At 43.0% G+C, this 27,716-nt stretch overlaps 1 protein-coding gene across 13 annotated transcripts in view; it reads left to right on the top strand.

Annotated features, from left to right (window-relative positions):
* Positions 1–27,716, top strand: part of EML1 (EMAP like 1) — a 202,843-nt gene that overhangs the window by 143,931 nt on the left and 31,196 nt on the right. For 7 of the 13 annotated variants that reach the window (XM_017528138.2, XM_017528141.2, XM_037738336.1 and 4 more), the window contains 7 exons: positions 9,610–9,638; positions 10,557–10,613; positions 13,106–13,235; positions 15,856–16,005; positions 16,976–17,045; positions 19,677–19,787; positions 26,298–26,393. In XM_017528138.2, coding sequence (XP_017383627.1) covers positions 9,610–9,638; positions 10,557–10,613; positions 13,106–13,235; positions 15,856–16,005; positions 16,976–17,045; positions 19,677–19,787; positions 26,298–26,393 — 643 coding nt within the window. The remainder of the gene's footprint in view (positions 1–9,609; positions 9,639–10,556; positions 10,614–13,105; positions 13,236–15,855; positions 16,006–16,975; positions 17,046–19,676; positions 19,788–26,297; positions 26,394–27,716) is intronic. The other 6 variants (XM_017528143.2, XM_037738337.1, XM_037738335.1 and 3 more) reach the window with 2 other exon arrangements.

Below are 27,716 nucleotides of genomic sequence, written 5' to 3'. Positions count from 1 at the left end.
AAAAATAGGCACGCGCCACCATGCCCAGCTAAAAAGTCTCATGTTTAAGAAAGTTTATGAATTTGTGTTGAGTCGTATTTAAAGTCGTCCTGGGCTGCATATGGCCTGTGGGCTGTGGGTTGGACAAGTTTGATATAAACTGCCCATCTTTGGAGTCAACAAACATGAAAAAAAAAACACCTCAAAATAGTGAAGACGTTGACAGGTAAGGTGTGGTACCCCTTCATGTTACGCCCCTCAACCCTGGATCAGACAGCCCGTATCGCAGCTCTCAAGCCAAGAACCACTGGGTTGGACACCTTGAGCTCGTGTCCTTTCTAAAGCTCCAGCATTTGATAAAATTGTCTTTTGACGATTTCACTTTAGGGCCCTTCAGGGTGCACAGTTGTTTTTCCTTTATGATAGCATCAGTGCCGCCGTCAGCTCAACATGAATCCTTGGCTGGGGCTCTGGGCCCTTCGTCTGCTGGCTCCTCATTCCCTCTTGTGCCCTGACGTGCATGCCTCTCCAACACATCGCTCATTTTCCCCAGCAAGATTTTTTTCCTTTTTGAGGTCATTTATTTATTATACAAGTAACTTGTTTTAGAAAATCTAGGCCGGGTGTGGTGGCTCACTCCTATAATCCTAGCACTTCAGGAGGCCGAGGCAGGTGGATTACTTGAGCCTAGGAGTTCGAGACCAGCCTGGGCAACATGGCAAGACCCCATCTCTACAAAAACTACAAAAATTAGCTGGGCGTGGTGGCTCATGCCTTCAGTCCCACTTACTTGTGAGGACTGCTCTAGCCTGGGAGATTGAAACTGCAGTGAGCCATGATCATACCGCTGTGCTCTGGACTGGGCAATAGGAGTGAGACCTTTCTCAAAAACAAAACAAAAATCTAGATGCACAAAAAGGAAGAAATGAAAATCACCTGCAGTCTCACCACTCAGAGAACTCACAGCTAACAGTCATTACATTTCCACCTGGACTTTATTTCCAGGGTACTGTATGAGTGTAGTGTATAATTTTGACATAAATGCCATTCTTCTGCATAGTTTGGGACCCCTTTTTCATTTGCTATGTGAGCATGTCTTTGTGTGAATATTGCACACTTGCAATGTTATTTTAGATGTGGTTCATCACGTTTCCAGCCCAAAGTACTTTAATGGGACATGTAGGTACCAACAAGTTTTACGAATCCACTCAGACCGGGCAACCATCTAGAACAATGCCCAGCACACAGTAGGTGCTCAACAAGCATTTGGTGAATGAATCCTTTTGCTCTGATCACTACCAAAGAAGGTTAAAATGATGGGCCTTCATTGTCACAGCCAAGTGTTAATCCCAGCTCTGCCACTTTGTTGTGTCATTGGGAACAAGTGACTTAATCTCTTTGGGGTTTTCCTCAGTAGCAGTAAAAGTGGTATCTGCCTCACTGAGCGCCCAAGACCCCTTGCATAGGAGCCTCGTGCAGAGCTGGTCTGCGGTCGGCTCACCACAGCGGCAGCTGCAGGCACCGTGTCTGCACCCCAGACTGCGGGAATTGCAGTCTGCACACCTGTGTCCATCCCACTCCCTCGCTTGCGGGGCCTTTTTCCTTGGGAATGTCTTGGAATTCCCCAGCTCCTGTTTCTGCCTTTATCTCAGCCTGAAAAGCGAGGAGTCAGAAATTCTGAAAATTGTTCTCACCTTGCTCTTCCAGTTTCACTGCTGTGCTGGACTGACTGAGCACCTGCTGTGTACAGGACGTAGTCCAAGGCGCGGCACGGAGTGGGAAGTAGCAGCACAGAAAGACTCATTCTCCTCACAAATCTCAGTGGCGCGATGCCCGCAGAGCCACTTTCCTTAATTCCCAAGGACCTGCACAAATAGGAGAATGAGATAATCCACAGAAGAGAAAAATGGTGAAGGGTCTGAGAAGGAAATACCAGTGGCCCTTAACGCATGAATGGGGGATCAAGCCCAGACCTAATTAAAGAAATGCCGATCTAAGTAAGAAGATAGCGTATTTAGAAAATTCTTTTTACTTTATTGTAAAATAAAGCACAGATGCAGAAAAACACAAGCAAATTCATAGCTTACTGAATTGTTCTAAGGCAAACACCTTCTAGCACCTTGGAGTGGGAGGGGTTTCCCCTCTCCCGAGTGACAGGCAGAGGTATCTGGAACTGGGGATGTGGGCAGGGAAGGTGACTGTTTAATGAACTCCAGCTCATCCTTCCAGACCCAACTCAGGATTCTGTTTTCCTGGGCACCTCCGTGGCCCTCTGCCCTGAGAGTGGTGCTTTTCAGATGGTGGTGTAACTGCCTGTTAACTGTATCTGTGACCCTGTGGCTCTCCTCCCTCCAGCATGCTGCACACACTCCTTGCCCTCCCTTAGGCTCTGGGGGCCCAGGCCGTGCCGTTCTTATTTTTGTATCTCTAGCGCTTTGCACAGTACCCGGGGAACGTGAGTGCTCAGTAACTGTTTGTTGAATGGATGGACAGATGTTGTATACAGTTGGGCATCGCTTAATGACAGGCATGTTCTGAGAAATGCGTTGTTAGGCTTTCCTCGTTGTGTGAACATCACAGAGTGTGTTTTTACAGAAACCTTCATAGTCCAGTCTGATGATCCAGCCTGCTGCTCCTGGGCTACAGACCTGTACAGCATGTGGCTGCAGGGAATATTGCAGGCAGTGGTAATACAGTGTTAAATATTGGTGTATATAAATAATAAAAGATACCATAAAAATACAGTATTATAATTTTGTGGGACCACGGACATCTATGTGGTCCATCATTGACAGAAACCCCCGTGTGTGGCCCGTGACTACATTTCATTTGAAAGCCCTAGCCATTCAAGAACTATGTAAACAGCGCCACCTATGGGCAGACAATTTTAACACCACATTTACACTGGAACATAAGAGACTTAAGCATCTTTTTACTGAAAAAATTGTTTCACCCTTCAAGCCATGGGGTCATTATGTTTTAATACATTTCAAAATATAAGTGCCAATATCCTTCATATTGTTTTGGTTTTGAGACTGTTAGGTGAGGAGTCTGGAAATACAAAGGTTTTTGCAGCGAAAGGGAAGTGAAAGAGGAAATACAAAGGTTTTTGCAGTGAAAGAGGGAAGCCATGTTAATTAATAGCACACGTAGGGTGCATTGTAACACATCTTATTTAATCATGTCAATACTCTGTTCCTTACAGTGGTTTTATTGCCATTTTTAGATTAAGGAGATTAAGCTTATGGAGGTGAAGCCCCTTACCCAAGCCCTGGAGCACAGATACAGCTGACCTCAAAACCTGTGCTCCTTCCGCCATGTTAAGCTGGAAGTATTGGTTGGAAATGGCTATGAAGCAGTAGCCTTTGTCCCCAATAAAGTCTCCAGCGACTTCTAAACATTTTGAATAGATGGTTCTTAAATGATCCTATTTCTAATAAAAAGCTGCTTAAGGACAATTTTTATAGAGTCATTATTTCCATGGTAGAGTATTCTGACTTCTAGCAGGAACTTTATTTCATCATGTGAAGTCGTTTCTAAAATAAGTCATGCAGCCAAGCCCGGTGGCTCACACTTGTTATCCCAGCACCTTGGGGGGCCGAGGCAGGCCAGCCTGGACAACATGGTGGAACCCTGTCTCTACAAAAAATACAAACAGTAGCCGGGTTTGGTGGCATATGCCTGTAGTCCCAGATACTTGAGAGGCTGAGGTGAGAGGGTGGCTTGAGCCCAGGAGGCAGAGGTTGCAGTGGGCTGAGATCTCACCACTACACTCCAGCCTGGGCGACACAGCCAGACCCTGCCCCCACCCCCAAAAAAGAAGTCATGTTATTCCAAGAGCCAAAGTTGTTATGGATGGATAAATTGTAGGGAAATCACATGTTTAACTTTGGAATGGACTCCTCCTCTATCAAGCCTTAGTAATCATTTTCAAAAGCAAGTATCTCTGCCCAAGCATCACGTGGCTCCTGTTGGTTCTGCTCTGATCCTAGTTGCCCAGGACTTCCTTACACATATTATCATGTGTCAAAGACCTGCAGGATCCGACCCCAGAGCCCCCTTTCAGGAATGCAGGGTTAGGTTAGTTAACGTAGAAGTAAGTGCTAAGAGCAGTCCCCCCACAGAGGAGAGGCACAGTGAATATCTGTTGAGTTGCAGCCTGGACACGTCGTCCACTGTACTCTCCTTGTAAACACCAGTCTATGTCGCAGCAATTAAAAGCTTTATCAGATGGGTAGAAAACCAACCACACCTAGACCATCCCTGTGCCTAGAGTCCGCAGTGAGCACGTTCAGGGATTTGGACTTACACCTTCATGGTCCCAGCTGCATCTGCGGTGTTGACTGCACTGCTGTCTGTTGGTGTAAGCCTCCTAGCTCAGGGCGGGAGTTTTTCCTTGGGGCAGATGTCTAGTCTTCTCCTACCATTTCCCCATATAGCTACTGGTCTGGTGAAGATTCAAGTGTACCACATCCTCTGTGAGTCCCCAAGGACTGCTTTTGTCTTATATCAGTTCTTGAACTATCGAGCTCAAGGGAGCATACAGCCAAGCTCTTTCAGCAAGTCTCCTTCCTGCCAAAACAAGCAGTAGGAGCTGCGCTGGATTGCAGCACCGTTCGTCTTGGAGATACGGCCACAGCTTAATGCCGGAACAGCCAAGCGATGAGTTTGTTCACTGGAAGGGAAACCCTTTCTCTCCGCTGGGCTTCAGGGGCAGGTGTGGGGCATCTTTATTGACTCCACACTTGGCAGGGGATGAATGAAGGCTCATTCTGCACCTGGTGCTCCTTCACCCTTCCTAGGAAAGGACTGGGGATTCCTCCCCCTCATGGAGCCACACCCCAGCTATTGAGGGGATGTTAAGTCACCTGCTTAATTTTTTCCATCAAGCTCATCAAAAAATGGGGAATCAGAGAAGAATTACATAACACCTTGAGAAGTGATCATCTCCCACTCCAAGTGAATTCGCAGCTCAAGAATGTTTCAAATAGTGCTGGGAAAGATGCGCTTTCTGTGTACGGCTCCCTTCAGCAGACTTTGTTGAGAGGCCACAGTGCCTTTAATGTTCTCTTCTGCTTATCCTGCACATCTGTGGGTTAGCCTTTGTATCAGTTGTTCAGAAGATTTATCATCATTTTATGAGTGTGTTCTAAGATGTGCACGCATGAGTGAAATGACCTCCTCCCAGTCTTGCCTTTTAGGAAAGGTAATGGTGCATTGGCAGCAGTAAGGGGTTCTAAGACAGCAAATATGCTGGGTTTTTTCAATAAAAACTCGACTTTCTAAAATAATAAGACATAGAAGTAATATATTTTCTAAATGCAGCATACCACAAAGTGATACATTGTTTAGAGCATGATTTAAAGAAATGTAAGCATTTTAGTACCGCCTGGTACCTCTCTCAGTGACCTGAGTTACTAACATTCCTGCATCCTAATCTGTTGATAGAAATCTTTCATTCTTCCTCTTACAGCTCTTCAGTGTCAAAGGTCCATGAGCTTCTCTGTACAGAGAGTTCAGATTCCCCTACAGATTTTCTCTTTGTAGGAGGAACATAGTTCATAATTGCGTTTTTCTGTCTCTAGGGAAAGTTCTGAATTTCTCATTTCCGTGTTCGTAGCTTTTGCATCATTCTACTTTTGTGATCAAAGTCATGATGAAAAAAAATAGTTTTCCTATCTTTTGATTCCCTACCTGGCTTCCCTTCGATTATGCTTCTGTAATTAGATTTGCCTCGTAGTATTTTGTCTTAGCTTTCCTTCTGTCCTCACCTCCCTCTGCCTGTAAATCTAATATTATATATGAAATTTGGAGTTAAGATTTCTTCTGCTTCTGCTTAGCACACAGAAAATGAAAAGAATGTCATGCCTACCCTAAAAATGAGAGTAATTCAGGTACCTACAATACCATAGCTATTTTAAGCCCACCATGGAGCACAGGGCAGAAAGTAGCATAATGAACTGAAATGTTATTGAAAAGTGGCTAGTCCCCCAGAGGAGGACAGCCCCACGGCTGCTTTTGTCTTTGGCAGAGTGGCAGGAAGAGAAGGGGAGCCCTCATAGATGGGAGTAGGAAAACAGCTGGAGCTATAGGAATGGAAAGGGCTGAGTGTGGACTGGCAGGAGAGTCCAGAATTCTCAGGGACTCCGGGCTCACGGGGAACCCCCCCCCCCGCCTCCCCGCACACATGCACTCTACTTTTCCACAGACTTCAGTGAGTGTGCATGGTGGATTGGGAGCAGAACAGGCAGCTGAGAGAGACTCACTGAGGCAGAGGCGTGCCAGGCCTGCTCTCGCAGAGGACAGAGGAAGAAAGCTGAGAGACGTTCTCCACGCGCGGGGCCTGGAGCTAAGTGCCAGGCAGCAGCTGGCCACCCCCAATGGAAGGACGAGGAAAGCTGAGAGACAGCCCTTTGAGGAGTGGGTACACAGTGAGGTCTGAGGACCTGGAGAACGGAGAGAAACTCCATTTGCACACCAAGCCCAACACCAGGTGCCCAGCAGCAGCTGTCTGTGTCCTGGGGAGAGGCAGGATTGCTGAGAGCCCACCCACCACCACCCGCCAGGCACAGATCCTTGGGGCCTGCTGAAGGCTAAAGACAGGGAGAGCCGAGAGGAATTCCACAGCAGCTCCCGGCCTCACACCAGGGCAGGGGCTGTCTGCTGTCCAGGGTCCTGGGAATATAGCCATGAACAGAAAGATCCCTGCCCCTGTGGAATTGTCTCCTGGTGGGAGAAACAAAATGAAGGCAGGGGGCAAGTAAGTGCCATAGAGGAAAATAAGGCAGAGGAGCAGGGGTGTGGTGAGCAGGCCTGAGGAGGGTTGCAGTGTGGAGCAGGGAGCAGGAAGACACACATGCTACTAAAGCAGTGGCCCGAGAGTTGCTATCTTTGGGGAGGATAGTTCAGGAGGGACCACGAGACAACGCCTAACACGGAGCCTGCTGGACCAGGTTTCCAGAACAGCAGGCAATATAGTGTGTAGGGTCAAGCCCTACAGGGTCGTGGGGTGTCCCCTGTCGCTGTGCTGAGGCGCTGGATCCACGAAATAAAGAGACAAGACACCAAAGGACTTAAAAAGACAGCTGGGCTCAGGGGGCCACACCACTTACAAGGAGAGACTGGCGAGGCCCCGAACATCCGGAAGTGTCTGTATTTATTGGGTATAGGTTAGGGGGCAGAGTAGTGAGTGAGGTCATCTTAAGGATTGTGATAAGGTCAAGACATTCACCTGAGCGATAAGCAAGGGGCCCAACCCCGTTAGGTGACTGAGGCAAAGAAGTGGGCAGTGTGCAACAAGGGGTCCACCCCGTTAGGTCACCAAGGAGGTGGGCAGTGTGCAGTAAGGAGGGTGCAGTTTGCATCATCTCTTGTCTATGGGCAGGCTACTTCTAAGGATATCTATAGGAGGATGCTTTGAGTCAGCACAGTAGCTAGAGAGCTGACAGGGTATACCGCCACCTGCTGGCAGCTTCTGAGAATTTCTGTAGGAGGATGCTTTGAGTCAGCACGACAGCCACAGAGCTGACAAGGTTCAGAGTCGCCAAGGCGCGATTATACCGGAGGGGTTTTAGGCCCTCAGACGCTGGCAGGATTGCCTGCCAGAGGCCAGCTTTCCACGAGAACTGTACGCAGGGTACTGCAACTCCTTTTCAGAAGGAGTGACTCTTGCTCCAGCTGTGTCATACAGCGGGTATCTTTACAATACTGAACGCAGCCACCTGGGCCAAACTGCCATGTAGCGCATGCCCTTTCAGGCAGGGGCACTACTGCCTGGGCCAGATTCTTGTCCTGGTACAACTGTTTTTCCCTTAAATCATGCTCTGCGCCATGTCTGCTCTAGACATTCCTCTGACTATAAGCAAGATATAATTATATATGTATAGCTGCTTATTCCTTAATTCATGCTCCGTACCTTATCTGCTCTAGGCATTCCTCCGACTATGAACTAAGATATATATATATATATATATGGATGGAAATAACTAAGTGGTAGGATATTCTTCAGGTACTAATTGTTCCGACCATAAACTAATAAATGATTGTATATAAAGGATTATATAAAGAAAATAACTGAATAGTAACACTATGAACTAAGATATTCTTAAGGCACTAATTGTGCCAGGGATCTGCCTAGCTCTCCTTCCTCGGTGCCCAGATCGGGGGTTACCCACATAGTGAAGGCAGATGACTCAGAAGAATAAAGGGGTCAGGTGGAGATTGTATAAGGACCTTGCAGGCCAGTGTAAAACCTAGGCTTTTAGGTTAAAAGGCTGTGCCATGCCTTTATAGTGGTATTTTCAATGACCATAGTTTAGAGTTTAGGAAACTAAGCCTACAGCTTATGAAACTGCTTAAAACACATTTGAACAGAGTAAACCACTCTTAAAACATCAGCTAAGTAGTAGGCTCCACCATCTTACCCCATGTACTACATGAAATTATTTGGAAATCAAGAATATTAATATATAATGTTACTTATTACATTATGGGATTAAGGATAGTTTTTATTCCTGATGTTTTTCATTGTGTTTCAAGTCAAAAATTAAGGAGGAGTAATATTAGGAATATATCTGCTCAAGTTTTTGTTTTAAATACACATTCACACAACAGGCATATGTGCGCCTAGCAGCACTTAAGGCACTCTAGTGAAACCAGTGTGCCCCTTGACTCCTGTTTATTTCCCGGGTCTTGCTCTGTATCTTAAAGCAGGCAGAAGTCAAGGAAGCTGGGTGGTGCAAAGCATGAACTTTGGAGTCAAAGTTAAGGTCAAGGGGTCACCCTCCGCCCTGGAGCTCCCTGGGTCTCCCTGTCCCTGTCTGGAATGAAGACGGTGCCATCTCCCCAAAGGTGGTGTCATGGAAGGGGTGCCCAGGCAGGAAGTAGCGGGCCTGCAGTGGCGGCCACTTCTCCTTCTGCCCTCAGGGACCTCTTGTGGAAGTTTATCCTGTGGGATGCTTGCTCCTAGGGATGTCCAGTTGTCTGCAGCTGTCTGTCCTTGAACCCTTCCTGGGTTTGGTTTCCCAAGCGCTGTCACTGGGTGGTTTCACCTGCTCGTGGTGAGTGCCCAGGGTAGCTGAAGTCAGCAGGGGCGTCCCCACCTTTCTGGAGACGTGGCTGAGTTGGAGGGCACCACACCCAGGTACCCGCCCCCCCCACCTTCTCCTCCCACTTGTCTTCCTCAGAACAGCCATCCACTTAGGAAGTGAGCTCTAAAAGGCCTCACCAAAAGATCTTTTGTCAGGAATTTGCTAGTTTTAAATAAGTTATTTAAATAATCTGTCAGAAAAGTGTGGGGAAAAAGACAACCCTTTTTACTCATGTAAACGGGGCTGTTCCCGTCTTGATTAACCACATTTTTTCCTCCCCAAAACACTTATTTGCACTCACAAAAAGCACAACTTTGGTGATAAAGTTAGGATTTCAGTCTCTTGCACCTGTGAGAGTGTTTATGATTGTTTACGTGTGTTCCTTTTTGCAGTGAAATTGGTTGCGTTTTTCTTATTAACATGTTTAACTTATGCAGCATTCGTGCGGCAGACGACTGCAGCTGTGATTATGGGGTCTGAAGCGAATGAGATTAAACACCCACAGCGCCCTTTAAAAACTGTTCTTGCTTTATTTTCACAGCAAACCCAAGGAGCCTGTATTCAGTGCAGGTAAGTCTGATTTAATTTTTTATGGGTACCCCTCACTCACTTCCTCAGGACTCAAGGGACACAAAAGAAGTAGCCAGCCTCAGGGGCCAGCCTTGGACACACAGGAGCTTTGGTTTGTGCAGAGCGGCTAGAGTGCTGTTGGCCTTTTACCTGGTAGTTGAGTGGCTTGGATAGGGACAGCAAGACTGCCCATAAACAGTCGTAAAGAGTAAACCCTTCACCTGCCCTCTCCAAAACCAAAGTAAGACAGGCCAGTAAGGAGGAGAGTGGAATGCCACCACCTATGCCCTTGATGGAATTTCTAGAGTAAAAGGTGTCTGTTGCCTTGGTTATTCCTTTCTTACTAACTGGATTCTGTCATCAACATTTGCATTTCTCTTAGGGGAAAGTTTCTTATGCTTCAAGTTATATAACTGTCTAAAAGTAGCTTTTCTTTTTCTGCCTATGATCTCCTAAACTGCAAACTAATAGTTCAAATATATCTTTCCATATATCTTTTTTAACACCTGTTGTAATAAGGTAGATGCTGTTGTCTAGCGTCTTAACCTTATCTAGAAATGCACTTAAGATGCAAGAAATTGATAAGTATGTAATTGATTAAATACATTCATTGAATTGTTCTAGTTTTTTTCTTAAGTTCAGAAATAAAACCTAAAAGGCAACGTTTTCTATTTAGCAGCATGTGCTTTAGAGTTTATTTCATTTTCAGGACGCATGAAATTACTCACTGAAAATATAATTGCTGTGGGCTCGCAGGGCCACATCGTGAGCGCACTTGTCTGGATCCCTGAACTGTGTCCAGATTTTAATAAAGACTGGGGGGCAGGGCAGGTGTCGGCCTGTGGGCTAGTGAGTGCCCCGGGCTCTGGGGCAGGCAGGCCAGCCACACTTGCAGTACACCACCATCTCTTTATCTAGCCCTTCTGTCTCTGTCTCCGAAATCACAAGGGAAACGCCGGGTGACACACTGCAAAGGTAGGCAGCATTTCTGAAACCTCATAGCTCTCTGAGCAAAGCTGTTACCCAGGCTACAGAAACCTTTTTCATACAGGCAAACAGATGCTCTCCTTGTATGAAAATGTTTTTGTGTTGCAAACTACTTGGATTCATTTTAAGTTAAAAGCATCCCTGAGCATTTACTTGGATGGGCTTTAATGAGTGGCTATAATTTGGATCCCAATGGGTTATTGGCTGATTGCAGGAATTTTTTTTCATCTACATAAACCTTAAGAGAGCTATAGGGCCACCCCTGGATGTCCCACTGTTTGACTTGGTACCGTGCACTGCTGCTGGCCTCTTCCCACTAGCGCCTTTGGTTTGGTGGCGTGTTGCTGTTATCCTAACCTGCCTGGAACAAACACTGCTTTTCCTGGCTGCATTTTGATTTTAGATGTAGCCTGTCTGAATCACCAGTAAAAAACAGTGCCAAGGCTAACTTCAGTGCTTTTTTTTTTTTTTTTTTTTCCTAGTTTGGTAAGTTAAAATTGTGCAGTAAGTAAACTCAGTCCTAAGAATTCTTAATCAGCACGTACCTGTGATATACTCAGGTAGATATTTCATAGACATTGGTTATATACATCCACAGTGTGCTTTTTTATGTATTGTGGAAATAGCATTATATTGTCTTTATTCCTAACCTACGTTCTGCTACCTTTCTGGCAGGACTGATTCTCTTACAAAGAGAGCCGCTAGAATTTCTTTTCATTTAGCTGTCAATTCCAGTCTCTTGCCCCTCTTTTCAACAATGTCAATCTTTTAGGTGCTTTAGATTCTTCGATTGTGGTAGCCACACAGCCCCTGCTGAGCTTAGATTTGGGTGAGAGTTAAGGAAGGGAAGAAGCATCAGAGAACAGCATGAGCAGCAGCACAGATAAGACAGGGCATGGGGGTGGTGAAGACACACCTGGCCCCAGAGAGAATCCCCGTGGGTGGCTGTGGCAGATGAGGTCCTGTGCGGTGAGAGCCTAGCAGGGCACTTAGACCTGCTGGATCCAACAAGGAGGAGAGCAGGTGAAGAAATTTGCATGGAGGAAGTGCTCCATAAAATCTGGTTTGGGCCTTGGTGGGTTTGGCAGCAGTGTGTAAGCTGACCCGGAAGTGCTCCATAAAATCTGGTTTGGGCCTTGGTGGGTTTGGCAGCAGTGTGTAAGCTGACCTGGGAGAGCCATAAGAGAGCCTGTGGTGATGGGGCCCCAGTGCGTCTGGGGAAGTTGGCACCAGTGTGGGAGACATTCAAGGGGAGGATCCACAGGACACAGTGGCTGGCACACACAGGCAGGGATGATCGCGTTCATGACTCTGACTCAACGTCAGTCTTAATATGCAGTGTGAAGAGTGTGTCACATGCATGCATTGAAGACCTGAGGCACATGCACACAATAACATAAAACTGGGATGCCCTCTCAATTTTTAAATAATATTGCATGTATGGCATTGTTTGCAAATCGTTAAGAATAAGACTTCTAAAACTAACTTGTACTATAATTATTTCCTAACTGTTCCTTGCCAATTTCCTCCCTGCGGATGATTTTTCTGTTGAGTTGTATACAGGTATCCCTGGTTCCAACTCCCCAGTTTAAATACCATTAAGACTAGGTCCTTTGATCTGCAGTGAAGTTTCAGAATTCAGCGAGTTCTGAATCTGAATGGAATTCACCAGGAGCTCAAAGACATTTTCTTTGCCCTTGTCATATCTTGAGAACTCCAGTCAGAACACCCCAAGAAGTTCTTTTTAAGGTCTAGGAGTCACCCTGTGTCAATATATTATTGATATTTACTTTTGTCCCTATAATTTATTGAAATAGTAAAAGTTATTATAGAAATGTTCGTTCTAGAGAGTTTTGCATCCTGATTTCTCTCTCTAATGAGTCTTTTGTTCTTCTGTTTTTCATTTCTAGATTTTCTTTCAGCATTTTCCTTTTTGTATTGCATCCTAGCATGCACTTCTGCTGATTTTGTGTTCTTTACACTTAAAAGAATTGTCCAATTAAAAGATGCATAAACATATATTTTTACATTGCAATATAACAAGTCCATTTAAATATTGAAAAATATTTTGTGAATTTGGATGGTGAGATTGTGTATACATTGAACTCAAAAACTTTAAGTGGATTTCTTGTGTTAGCTGAATTTTAGAGGGATGGTATTTTTCCCCTACTGATGGTAAAAGAAAGTGTAAGCAGTAAAATCTCATGGAAAATCATTGTTGGAATCAGGCTCCTTCCTGCCTTTTGTAATTTCGCACATATCTCATGTACTTAAGTAAACAGAACATCAGACGCAGACAAGATGCAGACTTTTGTTCAAAGTATTTACTTTTATGTTACTTTTCCCCTAGGACATCAATTAGAAATGACAGAAGGGTTAAAGTTTCTCTTTTACACCGAAAGGCTAGAGAGGGTGCAGCATTTGTTTTCTGGGACGCTGGGCACTGAGATATCTTACTGACATCTTTGTTCTTTTTGTAGAAGAAGGCTATGTAAAAATGTTTCTTCGTGGACGTCCTGTTACCATGTACATGCCCAAAGACCAAGTGGATTCTTACAACTTGGAAGCAAAAGTAGAACTTCCAGCCAAGAGACTCAAGCTGGAATGGGTGTATCCTTTGTTCATCAGTTAGGTCTTACATGAAGTTATCAGTCAATCAATGCTTGATGTTAACTATAGAAATTCATAAAACTTAAATTCTCTTAAGCTTTTAAAAAACAAATGTTTTACTCCTATTTTTAAAACTTAATATAACAAAACTTACTATTTCAACTTATCATTCTTGAACACAATAGCTGTGGTTCTGACTCAAATGTATTATTTTCCTGAAAAGAAAATATGAAGATGTTATATGATTGTATGAGTGATTTTTTCTTTGTCAGGAGAAAATGAATCACTAGTTTCTGGTCCGAATTTTATTCTTTTCAAAAGAATGACAGTAGTAGTTAGAAATATATAAAGAAGCAAACAGTGAAAATAATCAAGAATGGATAAAATTTTAGATTCTAATGAGAATAAACTGATTTTTTTTCCTTTTTTTTTTTAAGAGTTGGAGTCTTCCTATGTTGTCCATGCTGTTCTTGAACTCCTGGACTCAAGTGATCTGCCCACCTCAGCTTCCCAAAGTGCTGGGATAATAGGCGTGAGCCACCACACCTGGCCAAGAGCCAACTCCTTTTTTTTTTTTGAGTTGGAGTCTCGCTCTGTCACCCAGGCTGGAGTACAATGGAGAGATCTCAGCTCACTGCAACCTCCACCTCCTAGGTTCAAGCAATTCTTCTGCCTCAGCCTACTGAGTAGCTGGGATTACAGATGTGCGCCACCACATCCAGCTGATTTTCGTATTTTCAGTAGAGAGGGGTTTCACTATGTTGGTCAGGCTGATCTCTAACTCGTGACCTCGTGATCTGCCCTTCTCAGCTTCCCAAAGTGCTGGGATTAAAGGCATGAGCCACCACACCCAGCCAAGCCAATTATTCTTAACAGGAGCTACCATATACTTGGTCAACTCTTCAGGGACAGATGGAAAACTGGGCACTCTATATTTATAAGAAACAACAGCAACAATACAGGAAAATATTGTACTTATGAATGAGGGAATAGGAATATCAAAAATTGAAACTAAACCACATTGGCAAAAAAGTTTTTAAACCCAAACAAAGAAAGAGGGGTACTCTGAAAGGAGGACTAGCATTCTCCCCTTAAACCAAGTATGGCCTTGGCCAGCCTTAGGAGTCTAACTTCAAGAGTGATCTTGACTGAAGGGACAATAGAAAAATATGAATATCAAAGTACTGAATGAAGGGAGCCAAATGAATGACTTAAATGAAGTTGACATGTCATGTAGATATCATCCTACTTTTTTATTTTTTTAAAAAAAGGAAGCTAGCTGCAGTGATGCACGCTGTAGTCCCAGCTGCACAAGAGGCCTAGGCAGAAGCATCCAGGAGTTCAAGTCCAACCTGGGTAGCATGACAAGTCCCTGTCTCAAATATATATACATTAATATAAATCAAAAAGACTCCCCAAAAATCTAGACCACAAAAACCTGAATCAACCATATAACTAATGTTCTTGAAACAGTTGCTGGCAGCTTCACAGTATGAGGTTTGGAAAAGTGAGCTTCCAGGGAAAAAAACAACTGAAAGATAAGAAAATAGAAACTGTGAAAAAGATAAATTAAATGTTGATTATTTTTCCATTTATTTCCATTTCCTTATTACTTTAGGGGAAGCCTAGAGAGACCACCTTTCAGTCTATGCAGATTTTAAGGCAAAAAAAAATTTTTTTTTACCCTCAAGTATTTGTTGAGTACGTAAATGCCAAGCCTGGAACAAAGACTGTAAGATGTTGGTTGTGACTTCACTTAGAAGAATTACTATTTGAGATTATAGAATCATATTCTTTAGAAATTAAAAAAAACTTCCACCTGTTCCTAAATTTCTCCCCAAAAATACATTTTTTATTTTTTCAGATTAAAATGTTATAGGCATTTATGGGCACCCGTTTTGGAATCTATTTTGATACATGAAATTGAAGTGCTTCAGCGTGTCTTTTAGTCAGTAGTGGTTTACTAAATGGTTACATCAAATCTGGAAAACATTATTCAAAACATTTATTCAGCCTACTTCCTGTTCATATTTTAGAAGACATAAAGCAATGAAATTTGCTCAAAATAAATGGCTTTTTTTTTTGGCCAGCTTACTTTTTACATCCAAGTTCAAGTGATGTTTTCTCAAAATGAAATAATTTTCAAGGTTTGGAAGTATAATGCCAAAATTTTAACAGGGATACTTATCCCAAAGCTGCTGAGGGACCTGATTTTTTTTTTTTTACCTTTTATATATGTTTGAGTGCACATGTATGTGTCATTTGTACCCTTGTAAGTACCTTTATCATGTTTAAAAAAGAAATTTTTTAGTAAAAAAATTTAGCTCGTAGATTATAGTAAAAAGAAAAGATTAATAATTGACTCAGTAGCTCCCTAAAAATAAAACCAACTTTGTAAAAATATGCATTCACATTACATCAATGACTGTTTCCAACTTTACTGCATGCCTTTTGGGGGTCACGTGTATGTGTCACCGAGTATTTGCAATTTCATGTTATTTAAATTAGTGGCATTAATGGTAATAGTTATATGGTATTTTATTGCCTGTGCCTGTTGAATAAAGCTGATGTTTTGTCAGCTCTTAAAGGGGAAAAAAATTTTATCTTGACATCCACCAAGCTATGGGTACAGGGGTCGAGACTGCCGTAACAACCTGTACTTGCTTCCAACGGGAGAGACCGTCTACTTCATCGCGTCCGTGGTGGTGTTATACAACGTGGAGGAGCAGCTGCAGAGGCATTACGCTGGCCACAACGATGACGTGAAGTGGTAAGTCCTAAAACAGGTCGTTCCTGCTACCCGGAAGGCTGAGGTGGGAGGATCGATGGAGGCCAGGAGTTCCAGACCGTCCTGGGCAACACAGTGCGACCCTGTCTCTAAAAAAATTAATAAATAAATGTGTTTCCTGTTGCACAGGTGGAAATAGTATTAGCAGAACATGCTCGGTATTGGGACATAGCTAAAGAGAAGGAAGAGGGTCCGAGGAAATGAGATCTTTGGGGAAAGCTCTTCCGTATGTTCTCTGTATGGTCTGCTAGCTACTCCGCTCTGTGAAACACCTCTCATACTTAGTTTTCTAGCCTCACCAGCACATGAGCTTAATGGACCGCATTACATCAACAAAGAGTGCCACCTGTTTGGAGACCTTCTTAACACATCATGTGTTAAAGGCTTCTAATTTAGGTCTTTATTTTTTGATAAACATAAAAACATGTTGCCTTATGTTTGTGGCTAAGTCAGCTTTTTCCATAATTTTACGTGTCTTCCATAATGGGAATTTATGGAAGATACATAAAATACGTAGGCATTTTACGCATCTTGGAAGGATGGATGCATGAAGAGTTGAATTTATAATTTGTATTTGTCCTGGTTTCTTGGTCAATGATAAAAATCCTGTTGGTGAAAGATGGTATCTTTCCTATTTAATATACTCAACATGACTTTTTAATAAAGATGGTAGACTAATGTAGTAGTTCTGAGAATGAAATGGTATTTTCCCAGCAGAGGTTGCTTTTCCCTTAAGTTTGAAAATTCTTAAGAAGAAATAAGGGAATTAAGATGAAACGAAATAGGCACTAGTTGTCTAACGTCATGGTGCTCAGAGAATTTGTTGTGAGTCTGTAAGAAGTCAGGCATTATGTGTTTCTTATATTTAAATTTTTGATTAGATTATATTTGTGCAAGGGAAAAGTAAAACTTAGTGCAACGTGTAGATGTTTTATAAATATCCTTTTCTTAGCCTAGCAGTTCATCCTGATCGGATCACGATAGCAACAGGACAAGTGGCAGGCACATCGAAGGATGGAAAAGTGAGTTACATTACCTTTTCATCATTTTGTAATGAACTGGTAACACAGAGTAATTTTTAGAAAACATTATGCTGTGGAGTAAGGCTGCTTAGATATAATTATGGTATCTGAAAACTTCTAAACCCCTCACTAGAATTTCTTATTGTAAATTAGAAGACTTACTGTGTGGCAGGGCGCAGTGGCTCACGCCTGTAATCCCAGCACTTTGGGAAGCCAAGGCGGGCTGGATCACTTGAGGTCAGAAGTTTGAGACCAGCCTGGCCAACATGGTGAAACCTTGTTTCTCCTAAAAATATACAAAAATTAGCCAGGCGCGGTGGTTCATGCCTGTAATCCCAGCTACTTGGGAGGCTGAGGCAGGAGAATCGCTTGAACCTGAGAGGCGGAGGTTTCAGTGAGCCAAGATTGTGCCACTGCACTCCAGCCTGGGTGACAAAGAGAGACTCAGTCTCAAAAAAAAAGAAAAAAAAAAAATACTTATTGTGACCTTAGAAACCCCTGGAGCTCGTCTTGATTTCATCAGATTTTTAAATAGCATTGTTCTGAACAAAGAATTCACTAATTCTTAAAATGTTTGCTTACATACATAAGCATTAAAATTTGTAATTTTAATGAAGTTAAAATTATAATAAATAATTTTAATATACAATATTTTGCCAAAGTTCAGCCACCCTCTGCCCTGTCCTGTGATTGTCCTGTTAAATGATGACTTTACCCCATGGAGTTTATGTCTGTGTGCAAGGTACGAAAGCTACTAGGAGGTTTTTAGCACAAATTTTGCAAGCACTTCAGCAAGATTTTCATTTGCATTTTAAGGCGTTAGAGAGGGAGCTTGTAGCTTTTTTGATATCTACTTTATGTAGCTTGTTATTGCATAATATTTTATCTGAAAACTAATTCGTTTAAGCACATCCATTTTCTCAACATGTTTTCAACCAGAAAAAAAATGAATACTACCATATTTCAGAAAATATTTTAATAACGTTAGATTTTAAATATTAATCTTATGCTATTTTCCATTAACTTTTTTGTTTGTTTGTTTGTTGAGACAGTTCTCACTCAGCTTGTCGCCCAGGCTGGAATGCAGTGGCACCATCACGGCTCATTGCAACCTCCGCCTCCCAGGCTCAAGCAGTCCTCCCACCTCAGCCTTCTGAGTAGCTGGGAGTACAGGCACCTACCACCTTGCCCAGCCTTTTTTTGGTTTTTTTGTAGAGACAGCGTTTCACCACATTGTCCAGGCTGGTCTCAAACTCCTGGGCTCAAGCGATCCACCCACCTCGGCCTCCCAAAGTGCTGGGATTACCAGGGTGAACCACTGCGCCTAACCTTTATTAATATTTTATACTTGAAAATAGTTAAGAGAAGTCATGGAAATAAGACTACTATTATGTAAATTCACTTAAATCGAATGGGTCTGTCACTCTTTTTTAATGTTAAATGGCCTTGAAAAATTCTTCGAAATTAGTGGTAAGCCATTTGTCTCTCCCTCTAGTGGCTTAAAAGTATATTTCAGTTTCTGGCATTGAATCAGAACGTAAGATCCAGAGAAAAATGTTTATAGCTGTCTTTCAGTTTACCCGTAAAGAAATCCGCAGAGGCCTAGTGAATGCCTGTGGACACCCAGCTACTTAGAGATTAGACTGAACTAGAACCTGGTTCACCTAACGCCTGCCTAGTGTTTGTGCTAATTTTAATGCCAGCACCTTTTCTTATTGATAAATATGCTGGTTGCTGTATGATGCTTTCTTCTATTAAAGAAGAGAAAAATTAGTGTAAATAACCTAGGAACACAGTTGAGAGGATTTTAAAACAATTCTAACAATTCTAAATCTTATTTGTACATAATGGGTGTCTGTTTTGCCCAAGAATGTTAGGCTCTTTTATTTATTTATTTATTTATTTATTTATTCTGAGATGGAGTTTTGCTCTTGTTGCCCAGACTGGAGTACAGTGGTGCAATCTTGGCTCACTGCAACCTGTGCCTCCTGGGTTCGAACAGTTCTCTTGCCTCAGCCTCCCAAGTAGCTGGGATTACAGGCATGCACCACCATACCCGGCTAATTTTTTGTATTTAGTAGATAGAGGATTTCACCATATTGGTCAGGCTGGTCTCAAACTCCTGACCTCAGGTGATCCACCCACCCCAGCCTCCCAAATTGATGGGATTACAGGCATGAGCCACCACACTCAGCCTGTTAAGCTCTTAATATTATTTGGTGGTGACCATCTTATGAATTTAGGCATGGTGACACCTTAGCAACAAAACAGACTTTAAAAGAATAAGACATATGTGAGATTCCATTTCACTTGTCATTTTTCATTTCTAAAATTCAGACACATCTAGTGCACAAATTAAAGTGTCAGTTCCTGTGGTACTATTGTCAGAAATTGGCCATTCAAATTCTAAAACTCAGTAGACCTCTCCTTATTGTTAAATTATCAACAAAGCTCTTCACCTCCTTAAGCCATGGGAAGGTTTTATTTACATAAAAAGGCAGACTCTTGAAATGCAGAAAAAGATCTTTAGTTTTGACAAAGTCCAAGTTACTGCCCAGGTAATCTCGTAGCTTCAAAGTAAAGACGTGTATAATCGTCACAATTGATGCTCTGCATTTTTTTTCTAAACAGCAATTGCCCCCACATGTGCGCATCTGGGATTCTGTGACATTGAATACTCTCCACGTCATTGGCATAGGTTTTTTTGACCGAGCAGTCACCTGTATTGCATTCTCAAAATCTGTAAGTATGTGCCCTGTGGGTATTGCTGTCTTCTTCCACAGGAAGTAGAGAATCAGCTCAGGGTTAGAGAGGGAGGGTTAGAACTGTCCGGGCGTCTGTACAGATTTGGACTGTGAAACATTCCTGCTTCCCAGGATCCCTCAGTCAGAGGTCATATACATGTCTCATCAGGGCCAATCAGATGTCTCCAGCCACATGGGTTTAATGATGAAAAGAGGCCCCCAAACACATCATCCTCACTTTCCTTAAGGAAGATTGCCTGCTCTGGCCTTGAATTCTACCTGCTCCCTTCAAGGGTGGCTCCAGTGTGTCTCTGCCATCCTACTACTAGAAAGCGGTCCCGATCCAGACCCCAAGAGAGGGTTCTTGAATCTCTCATAAGAATTTAAGGCAAGTCCATAAAATGAAAGCAAGTTTATTAGGAAAGTAAAAGAATAAAAGAATGGCTACTCTATAGAGCAACCCTAAGGGCTGCTGGTTGCCCATTTTTATGTCTGTTCGTTGATGATATGCTAAACAAGGGGTGGGTTATTCATGCCTCCCCTTTTTAGACCATATAGGGTAACTTCCTGATGTTGCCATGGCGTTTGTAAATTGTCATGGTGCTGGTGGGAGTGTAGCAATGAGGACAACCAGAGGTCACCCTTGTTGCCATCTTGGTTTTGATGGGATTTAGCTGGCTTCTTTACTGCAAGCTGTCTTATCAGCAAGATTTTGATGACCTATATCTCGTGCCAACCTCCTATCTCATTCTGTGACCTAGAATGCCTGTGTGGAAAGCAGCCCAGTAGGTCTCAGCCTCGTTTTACCCAGCTCCTATTCAAGTTGCTGTGGTTCAAACACCTCTGATGTTTCTCCCCTCCCTTTTATAAGAGAATCCTTAATCCTAAGGATTGTAGAGGGACAAAGATTCATCTTTGTAACTTCTTCAGGCCGAGTAGGGGTGATGATATTCCTGCCTAACTGTTAGAGTCCCTCGTATTTGGGGTAGAGAAGAGCTCAGTCAGAAAGCATCAGTATGGCAAGGTAATATCTGGAAGATTAATAAGTGTTCAATTTAAGAAAACATTGAGTAAGCTAATCCTGCATTCCTACACAACAGCAAAATGTTCCACAACAGTAAAGCAGAATAAACAAAATTATCCCAAGTAAACTAAATAAGAAGGCTTTTTATGAACTGGGCAACTGTTGGAACCTAGCTGATTCCAGTGTGTCCAGAATTAGAATACTGATCCAGATATTTACATTACCCATCACTCTTATTTATTCTGAGCAGCAGTCAGAGATCACTGGTTGGTTCACAGAAATAAGTAGAGTTAGTCTAAATTGTAGGAAAACTTAAAAACAACTGACGAGACTAGAATCTAATAACAAATATACCACAGTTCTTGAAACATAATTTTTCTCTCCAGTCTCCCATTTTTACTAAAGACAAACCATAATAAGCCCGATCTGTTTGCAAAAATAAGCCCTAGTCTTATATACTTGGCTTCATTATTTGTATAAAGTGCAGCAAGAATCATTACTTTGCACATAGGCTTTTTAAATTTGCTTTGATGGAATGCTGTTCCATAAAGAATCTCAAAAAAGACCTTTTTAAAGCCCAGCCATGAATTTATATCCTCAAATACCTATGAGTTGGGTAAATTCCCCTCCTCTTGTGGGTCCCAAGATAGCTTGGGGCTCCTGGGCCTGTGAGAAAGTGACATTCTTTACTTACCATAGGTCAGGAACCCTGTACAGAGACTGTGGAGACAAGGTATGAGGCCAGTTTCCCCCAAGGGGGTTCTATTGGCTCTGCAATTCAAGTTTGATTTCTTAAAGGAAAGCATGCCATTCCAGTCAAAGGCTTGGTAAAATAACCAGTTTCTCTAGTTGTGTCCTGTTACAAATGAAAGCAGATTCTTTACACTTATGCAAATAACAGTATTGCCATAAATTTAAGAATATCTATAAATAGTTTCGAAATTCTGGAGAAATCAAGTAGAGAGAAACAAATGTGCTTCAAATTTTGTTCGTAGCAGTATACTTTACTTGATTGTTAAAAGCTCTAAATAGCTCAAAAGAAAAATTTTTTTTGACTTTGAAAAAAAACAGAGGATCAGCAACGTTTTAAGCAAAGTCAAAAAAGATGACTCCAGTCTGCTATTGGTTTGGTTCATGCAGTTAACTCCTGTTCTGCTTTGAGATTCAGGAACACTTGAGCTTTCCACGAGAGTCCTGAAAGTTTTTTCCTCTATTCTAATGTTACAACTTCGAAAGTTATCAGAAACTTGCATTGAAGAGCACCTGTTAAAGGCCTATAGCTGATCATAAGCCACCTTTTAAATTGGACCAAAACAAAATAAGAATTGTCTGTGAATGGCAAAAAGTATTAGGACAGCCACTATTAAAACCACAATTGACAAGGAAATGCAGTTACTCCTGGACCATACAATAATTTACAGTAACAATTACAACTATTAATAACATACGGTAAGTTATATCAGAATTATAGGAGTTTCACCTAATTTTGGAATACATACCAGTAACATATTTGTACAAACAGCCCAAAGAAAGTCAGTTTCCTATTTGACAATGCTTCCTGTATGACTTTTATATCAAGACAAATTTCACCTTTATGTTAGTGTACTATTGATGTTAAATATTCTTAATAAAACCTCATAGACAAATCTATTCAATTTTTTTTTTTTTGACGCAGAGCCTCACCCTGTCACCCAGACTGGAGTTCAGTGGCACGATTTCAGCTCACTGCAACCTCTGTCTCCTGAGTTCAAGCAATTCTTCCACCTTAGCCTCCTGAGGAGCTGGGATTACAGGTGCACACCACCACACCTGGCTATTCTTTTTTATTTTTGGTAGAGATGGATTTCACTATGTTGGCCAGGCTGGTCTCAAACTCCTGACCTCAAGTGATCCACCTACCTCAGCCTCCCAAAGTGCTGCAATTACAGGCATGAGCCACCACACCTGGCCAATCTATTCAGTTTTACTTAGTATGACCATAAGGCAAGATTTTTATAAACCTTTTATTAACCCCTTACAATTTTTGTTAAAAAGCAGATCCTTGCTCCAAGAAAAATCTGTTGTGCTTTTATTCCAACATTTAATTTACAGAAAAACTGAATAATACCCCTTTAACTTTAGCCAGTATGTTCACACAGAATTTCTTTTACCAGGTTAATTTTTCACAAACCTTCAACAGCTTGCTTAAACCTTCAGCTTTAGCCTATCTAATTTAAAACAATCATTTAACCTTTTAATCTAGGCCAAAAAAACCCACATTTCCATGCCTTCTTATAATCAATTACCAAAAACAGATTTCACTTTCTGTATTCACTTTATATGTAAAACTGTTTTTATTTCCCAAAAATTACTTAAGTCATGTAAACTGAAAGGCATTACACTTTTTACTTTTCTGACAAAATATTTGATTTAAGCTCTTATTACACCAGTTAATCAAACATTACACACATAATACGTATAAATACACAGACAGGAAATACAGGCCTCATTCCCTAAGCTTGGAATTGAACACTGATTCCAGGCTACCATTGTGATAGCAGAGACCAAGATAAAGTACTGCCACGTGGCTACAAGGCCGAGCTCCCAAGGACATGAAAGAAGATAAGAGAGAAACTTTATCTAGTGTTTTTTCAGGTACTTGTAGCAAAATTTATAACTGACCAGTTTGCTGTGCTGTCTTGAACAGTGGGCTTATAAGAGTCCTAGGCCCACATCCTATCCTATGGTATGCCTCTCTATGACAGAATGATATAGAAAGACAAATTTATAACACACAGTACAACAGCTTCTCTACAGCTTAAGATTAGCCTCACAAATCCTTTTTTCCTGTTAATCAAAACTTTGCAGGAGATAAACAGTGATTTTTACCATTCATTCAGCCAGTTTGCACAGAGAGAGGGAGAGAGAGAAAGACCAGAAGCCTGACTGTAAGACATTCTTATCTTTTTGCTGGCATGCCAGGCTTCTGGGTTCCCTTTCCCTGAGCAGCCCTAGTGACCCGGCTGGCTGCACCACAGCACTGGGGGCCAAGATGCATCATAAAGGAAAACTATCTTTTTCCATCCTGGCCAGAGCAAAATATATATGACAAAACGTAGACATTAGCCGTTCAGCTTAGCACCCAATATCAAACTGGCAAGGCTCAAATATGCCCCTGATTGGCCCCATCATTGTTAATCCAGCTTCCAATCAGGAGTTTCAACTTATGGTCTCTGGGCAAGATGGTGACCCTGAGTAATAGAAAACAGAAAGGGAAAGGAGAGAGGGAAGAGCATTGCCTCTGGCAGGGCAGGGAAGGTGGAGAGCTCAGGGAGGCCATGGAAAGTCCTGCCCACTGCAGCGACACTAAAAAGTTCAGGTGGCTGCTTGTTGATAATGAAGGGATCTTTGCCAGGAGTCCCATCAGCTCTTAAGTTTCCCCTTTTGGGGAGAAAAAATTCCCCATGTCCCATGATCTTGTACATGCCTAATTCTGTCACTTAGCCATCAGCAAAGAGTGCAACGCAGATTCATCCAAAAAGAATAGCAGTTAACATGTAATAATGCCAAACCTGTTCTTAGCTGAAAGGAACTTTACTGACAGGGGCCTCTAACCACCTAAATCTTAGGACAGACTCTAACCTTCCTAAGTTGGGCCTCAAACCCAAAATCTGTCAAGCGTTCTCACCTTTTATTAAGAGGGGCCTTTCACCCACTCTGTCTTAGGAGAGACTCTTAAATTGCGCCTCTAACCCAATCCCATCCTTTTCCCCAGTATATGCACCACACTTACCCAAAATCAGCCAGTTAGTGTGTACAGATGACGATTTTTCTTTGGTTCGTGGGTCTCTTCAGTATCATCCCTTTGGGATTCACCAGAAAGGTGTTACCAGACCCCACCACTTACTCAAAGTTAGCCTTTGGATGGGAGGTTTTCTCAGTATTGTCCCTTCTGTGGTCGCCAGGAACATGTCACCGGACCCCATCACTTGTCAAGGGCAGCCTTTGGGTTGGAGGTTTCCTCAGTATCTTCGCTTCATGGTCACCAGAAAAATGTTACCAGAAAGGGGTCCCCATAGGGACTCCCAGAAAGGGTTCTTGGATCTCACGCAAAAAAGAATTCTAGGCGAGTCCATTATGTGAAAGCAAGTTTGTTAGAAAAGTAAAGGAATAAAAGAAAAATCATCTGTACACACCAACTGGCTGATTTTGGCTACTCCATACACAGCATCCCGAGGGCAGCTGGCTGCCTATTTTTATGGTTATTTCTTAATGATATGCTAAACAAGGGGTGGATTATTCATGCCTCCCCTTTTTAGAGCATATAGGGTAACTTCCTGACGTTGCCATGGCATTTATAAACTGTCATGGTGCTGGTGGGAGTGTAGCAGTGAAGACAACCAGAGGTCACTCTTGCCGCCATCTTGGTTTTGGTGGGATTTAACCGGCTTCTTTACTGCAGGCTGTTTTTTCAGCAAAGTCTTTATAACCTGTGTCTTGTGCCAACCTCCTATCTCGTTCTATGACCTCGATTGCCTGACCATCAGGGAATGCAGCCCAGTAGGTCTCAACCTTATTTTTACCCAGCCCCCATTCACTATGGTGTTGCTCTGACTCTAATGCCTCTGACAATCCCAACGTGGCTGGCAGGAAACCTCGACACAAGCAGGGTTTGGACAGGGCCTTGTGGTCTTCCAGCCTTCCTCAGGATGTGCTGGTTCAGCAGACACTCTTTTAAAGCACTTCAAAAATCCATATTCATACACATGTGCACATGTTCACCTGAAGATACCCCCATGCTCCTGTGCACTCACACCCCCAGTGCTGAGTCCTGTGCGGCCCCACAGTGGCCAAGCTCACAGCTGGTAACAGCCCCTGTGCTGTGCCTGCTTTGGGCATTGTCTGCTCTAGGAGGGGCCCTTGTTTTCATGAAACCCAGTGGTGAAGAGACACCCCTTGGTCCCTCCCTTCCCCTGTTTCTTCATTACCCGTCATTTACCTGCTCCTTCTGTCTGGCCAAGAAAGCATGTCTTGGCCAGGTACAGTGGCTCAGCCAGGCACAGTGACTCACATTTCCTAACCAGCACATTAGGAGTCTGAACTAGGAGGATTGCTTGAGTCCAGGAGTTTGTGACCAGCCTGGGCAACATAGGGAGGTCCCATCTCTACAAATAATAATAATAATAATTAGCTGGGAGTGGCGGTACACACCCATGGTCCCAGCTACAGAGGAGGCTGGGGTAGGAGGATTGCTTGAGACTGTGAGATCCAGGCCGCAGAAAGCCGTGATTGCACCACTGCACTCTGACCTGGGTGACAGAGCAAAACCCTGTCTCCAGAAAAAAAAGAAAGAAAGAAAGCAGGTCTCAAAAGCATTGGATGAGTATTCTTTAACTACAATGTAGCAGACTGTTTATTAAAAATAAAATGTGGTGTTCATTTTTAATCATGTTCAACCCACTTTATTCTCAGATGTAGTCTTCCTGTGAATAACTTTCTTTTCAGAATGGAGGAACCAATCTCTGTGCTGTGGATGACTCCAATGACCACGTGCTCTCTGTATGGGACTGGCAGAAAGAAGAAAAACTGGCCGATGTGAAGGTCATGCTCCAAGCCTTTTCCAGGCTGCATTAATGTTTTCATTAATTAATTAATTAATTTCCAGAGCTGCCCTGGCATAGCTATAGGCCCCTTTCAGCGGGCTCCAGGGCCCATTCCCACCCCAGCCCTTGCATATGATGCCTTCACCTTAGAATCCTTTGGCCCCTCCTGGGACTTTAACCCCAGGTCCTGTTAGGTTTTTTTCTTTTTACCATGTCTGTAAGATTGTTTTCTTTCTCATTTCGTAGCCACTACCCTATTAATCCATCCAGTCATGTGTTTGCTGGCTAGTTCTTTCATTTGATTGACACATCCCAAGTGCCTGCTGTGTGCTCGCATGGCGCATGGACTCCTGGAGGTGTGCTTAGATGTGAGGTGCGCTCGCTGCCCGAGCCCCTGCAGCTGCGGTAAGGGCAGGTACAGACAGGGACCACCAGCACAGGGGCTCCTCCAAAGTGGAACAGACTCAGGAAAGACCAGCAGGAGCCCCCATCTGAACCCCAAATCCTTCCCAATGGGATTCCTCCTGCAAGGGGCCCCTTGGGACTTCTTTGACCGCTTCTAATCCATTTTGCACAATATGTCACATTCCCTTGCCTTGACTTTCTGATGTTTTTCTATTTCTGTTTTCTATTGGATCCCTATTTTTATAGAATTGAATTCAGATTTCTCATCTTTGCCTTTATTACCGTTAGATAACCTTACTCACCTAACTTTCTCTTCTGCATGTCTAGGGGCAGACCTTGTATTCTAACCAGGCATGTTCCTGACACCTGTGTTCATGCCCCAGCCTTGCCTTCTGATTATTCTGGGCGGGTGTTTAAATGCTTCTGGCTATGTTGCTAGGTTAGAAGGCATCAGAGGCAGGTTATTATCCAGGCTCAAGAATGTGTAACTGCATTATTAAATAGAAGCAGTGATCAGAGCCCAATCCAGGAGACCAAGGTGCAGGTCTTAGAATTTAGGATATGAGCTGAGGGTGGTGGAGGTGACACCGGGAGAGTTAGGCCTACTCCACAGGACCCCAGGCTGGGTCACTGAGCCGCAGGCAGTGTCCCAGGAGGCAGAACCAGGAGGGACTCCCTGGGGAAACAGGCAGCCAGAGTCAGCCAGGAACAATGGACCTTTGTGAAATCCATTCCTGGGCCCTCCCTGGAGATTGCATTCACTAAATATGGGGGTGAGGCCTAGAGATCTGCATTTTACCATTTGTGGCGATTCTGTCCCGAAGCCATACTGGGAACCCATGACTGGCAGGTGAGAGCAAACACTTGCAGTTCTGCAGTCCCTGTGCTCTAACTCCCTCCTCAGCAAAGCATGCTG

The sequence above is a fragment of the Cebus imitator genome, unplaced genomic scaffold (genome assembly GCF_001604975.1).
Source record: "Cebus imitator isolate Cc_AM_T3 unplaced genomic scaffold, Cebus_imitator-1.0 Scaffold52, whole genome shotgun sequence".
NCBI classification, from domain to species: Eukaryota; Metazoa; Chordata; class Mammalia; order Primates; family Cebidae; genus Cebus; species Cebus imitator.
The sequence above is the reverse complement of the archived record's forward strand: the minus strand, read 5'-3'. Positions and strand labels throughout refer to the sequence as shown.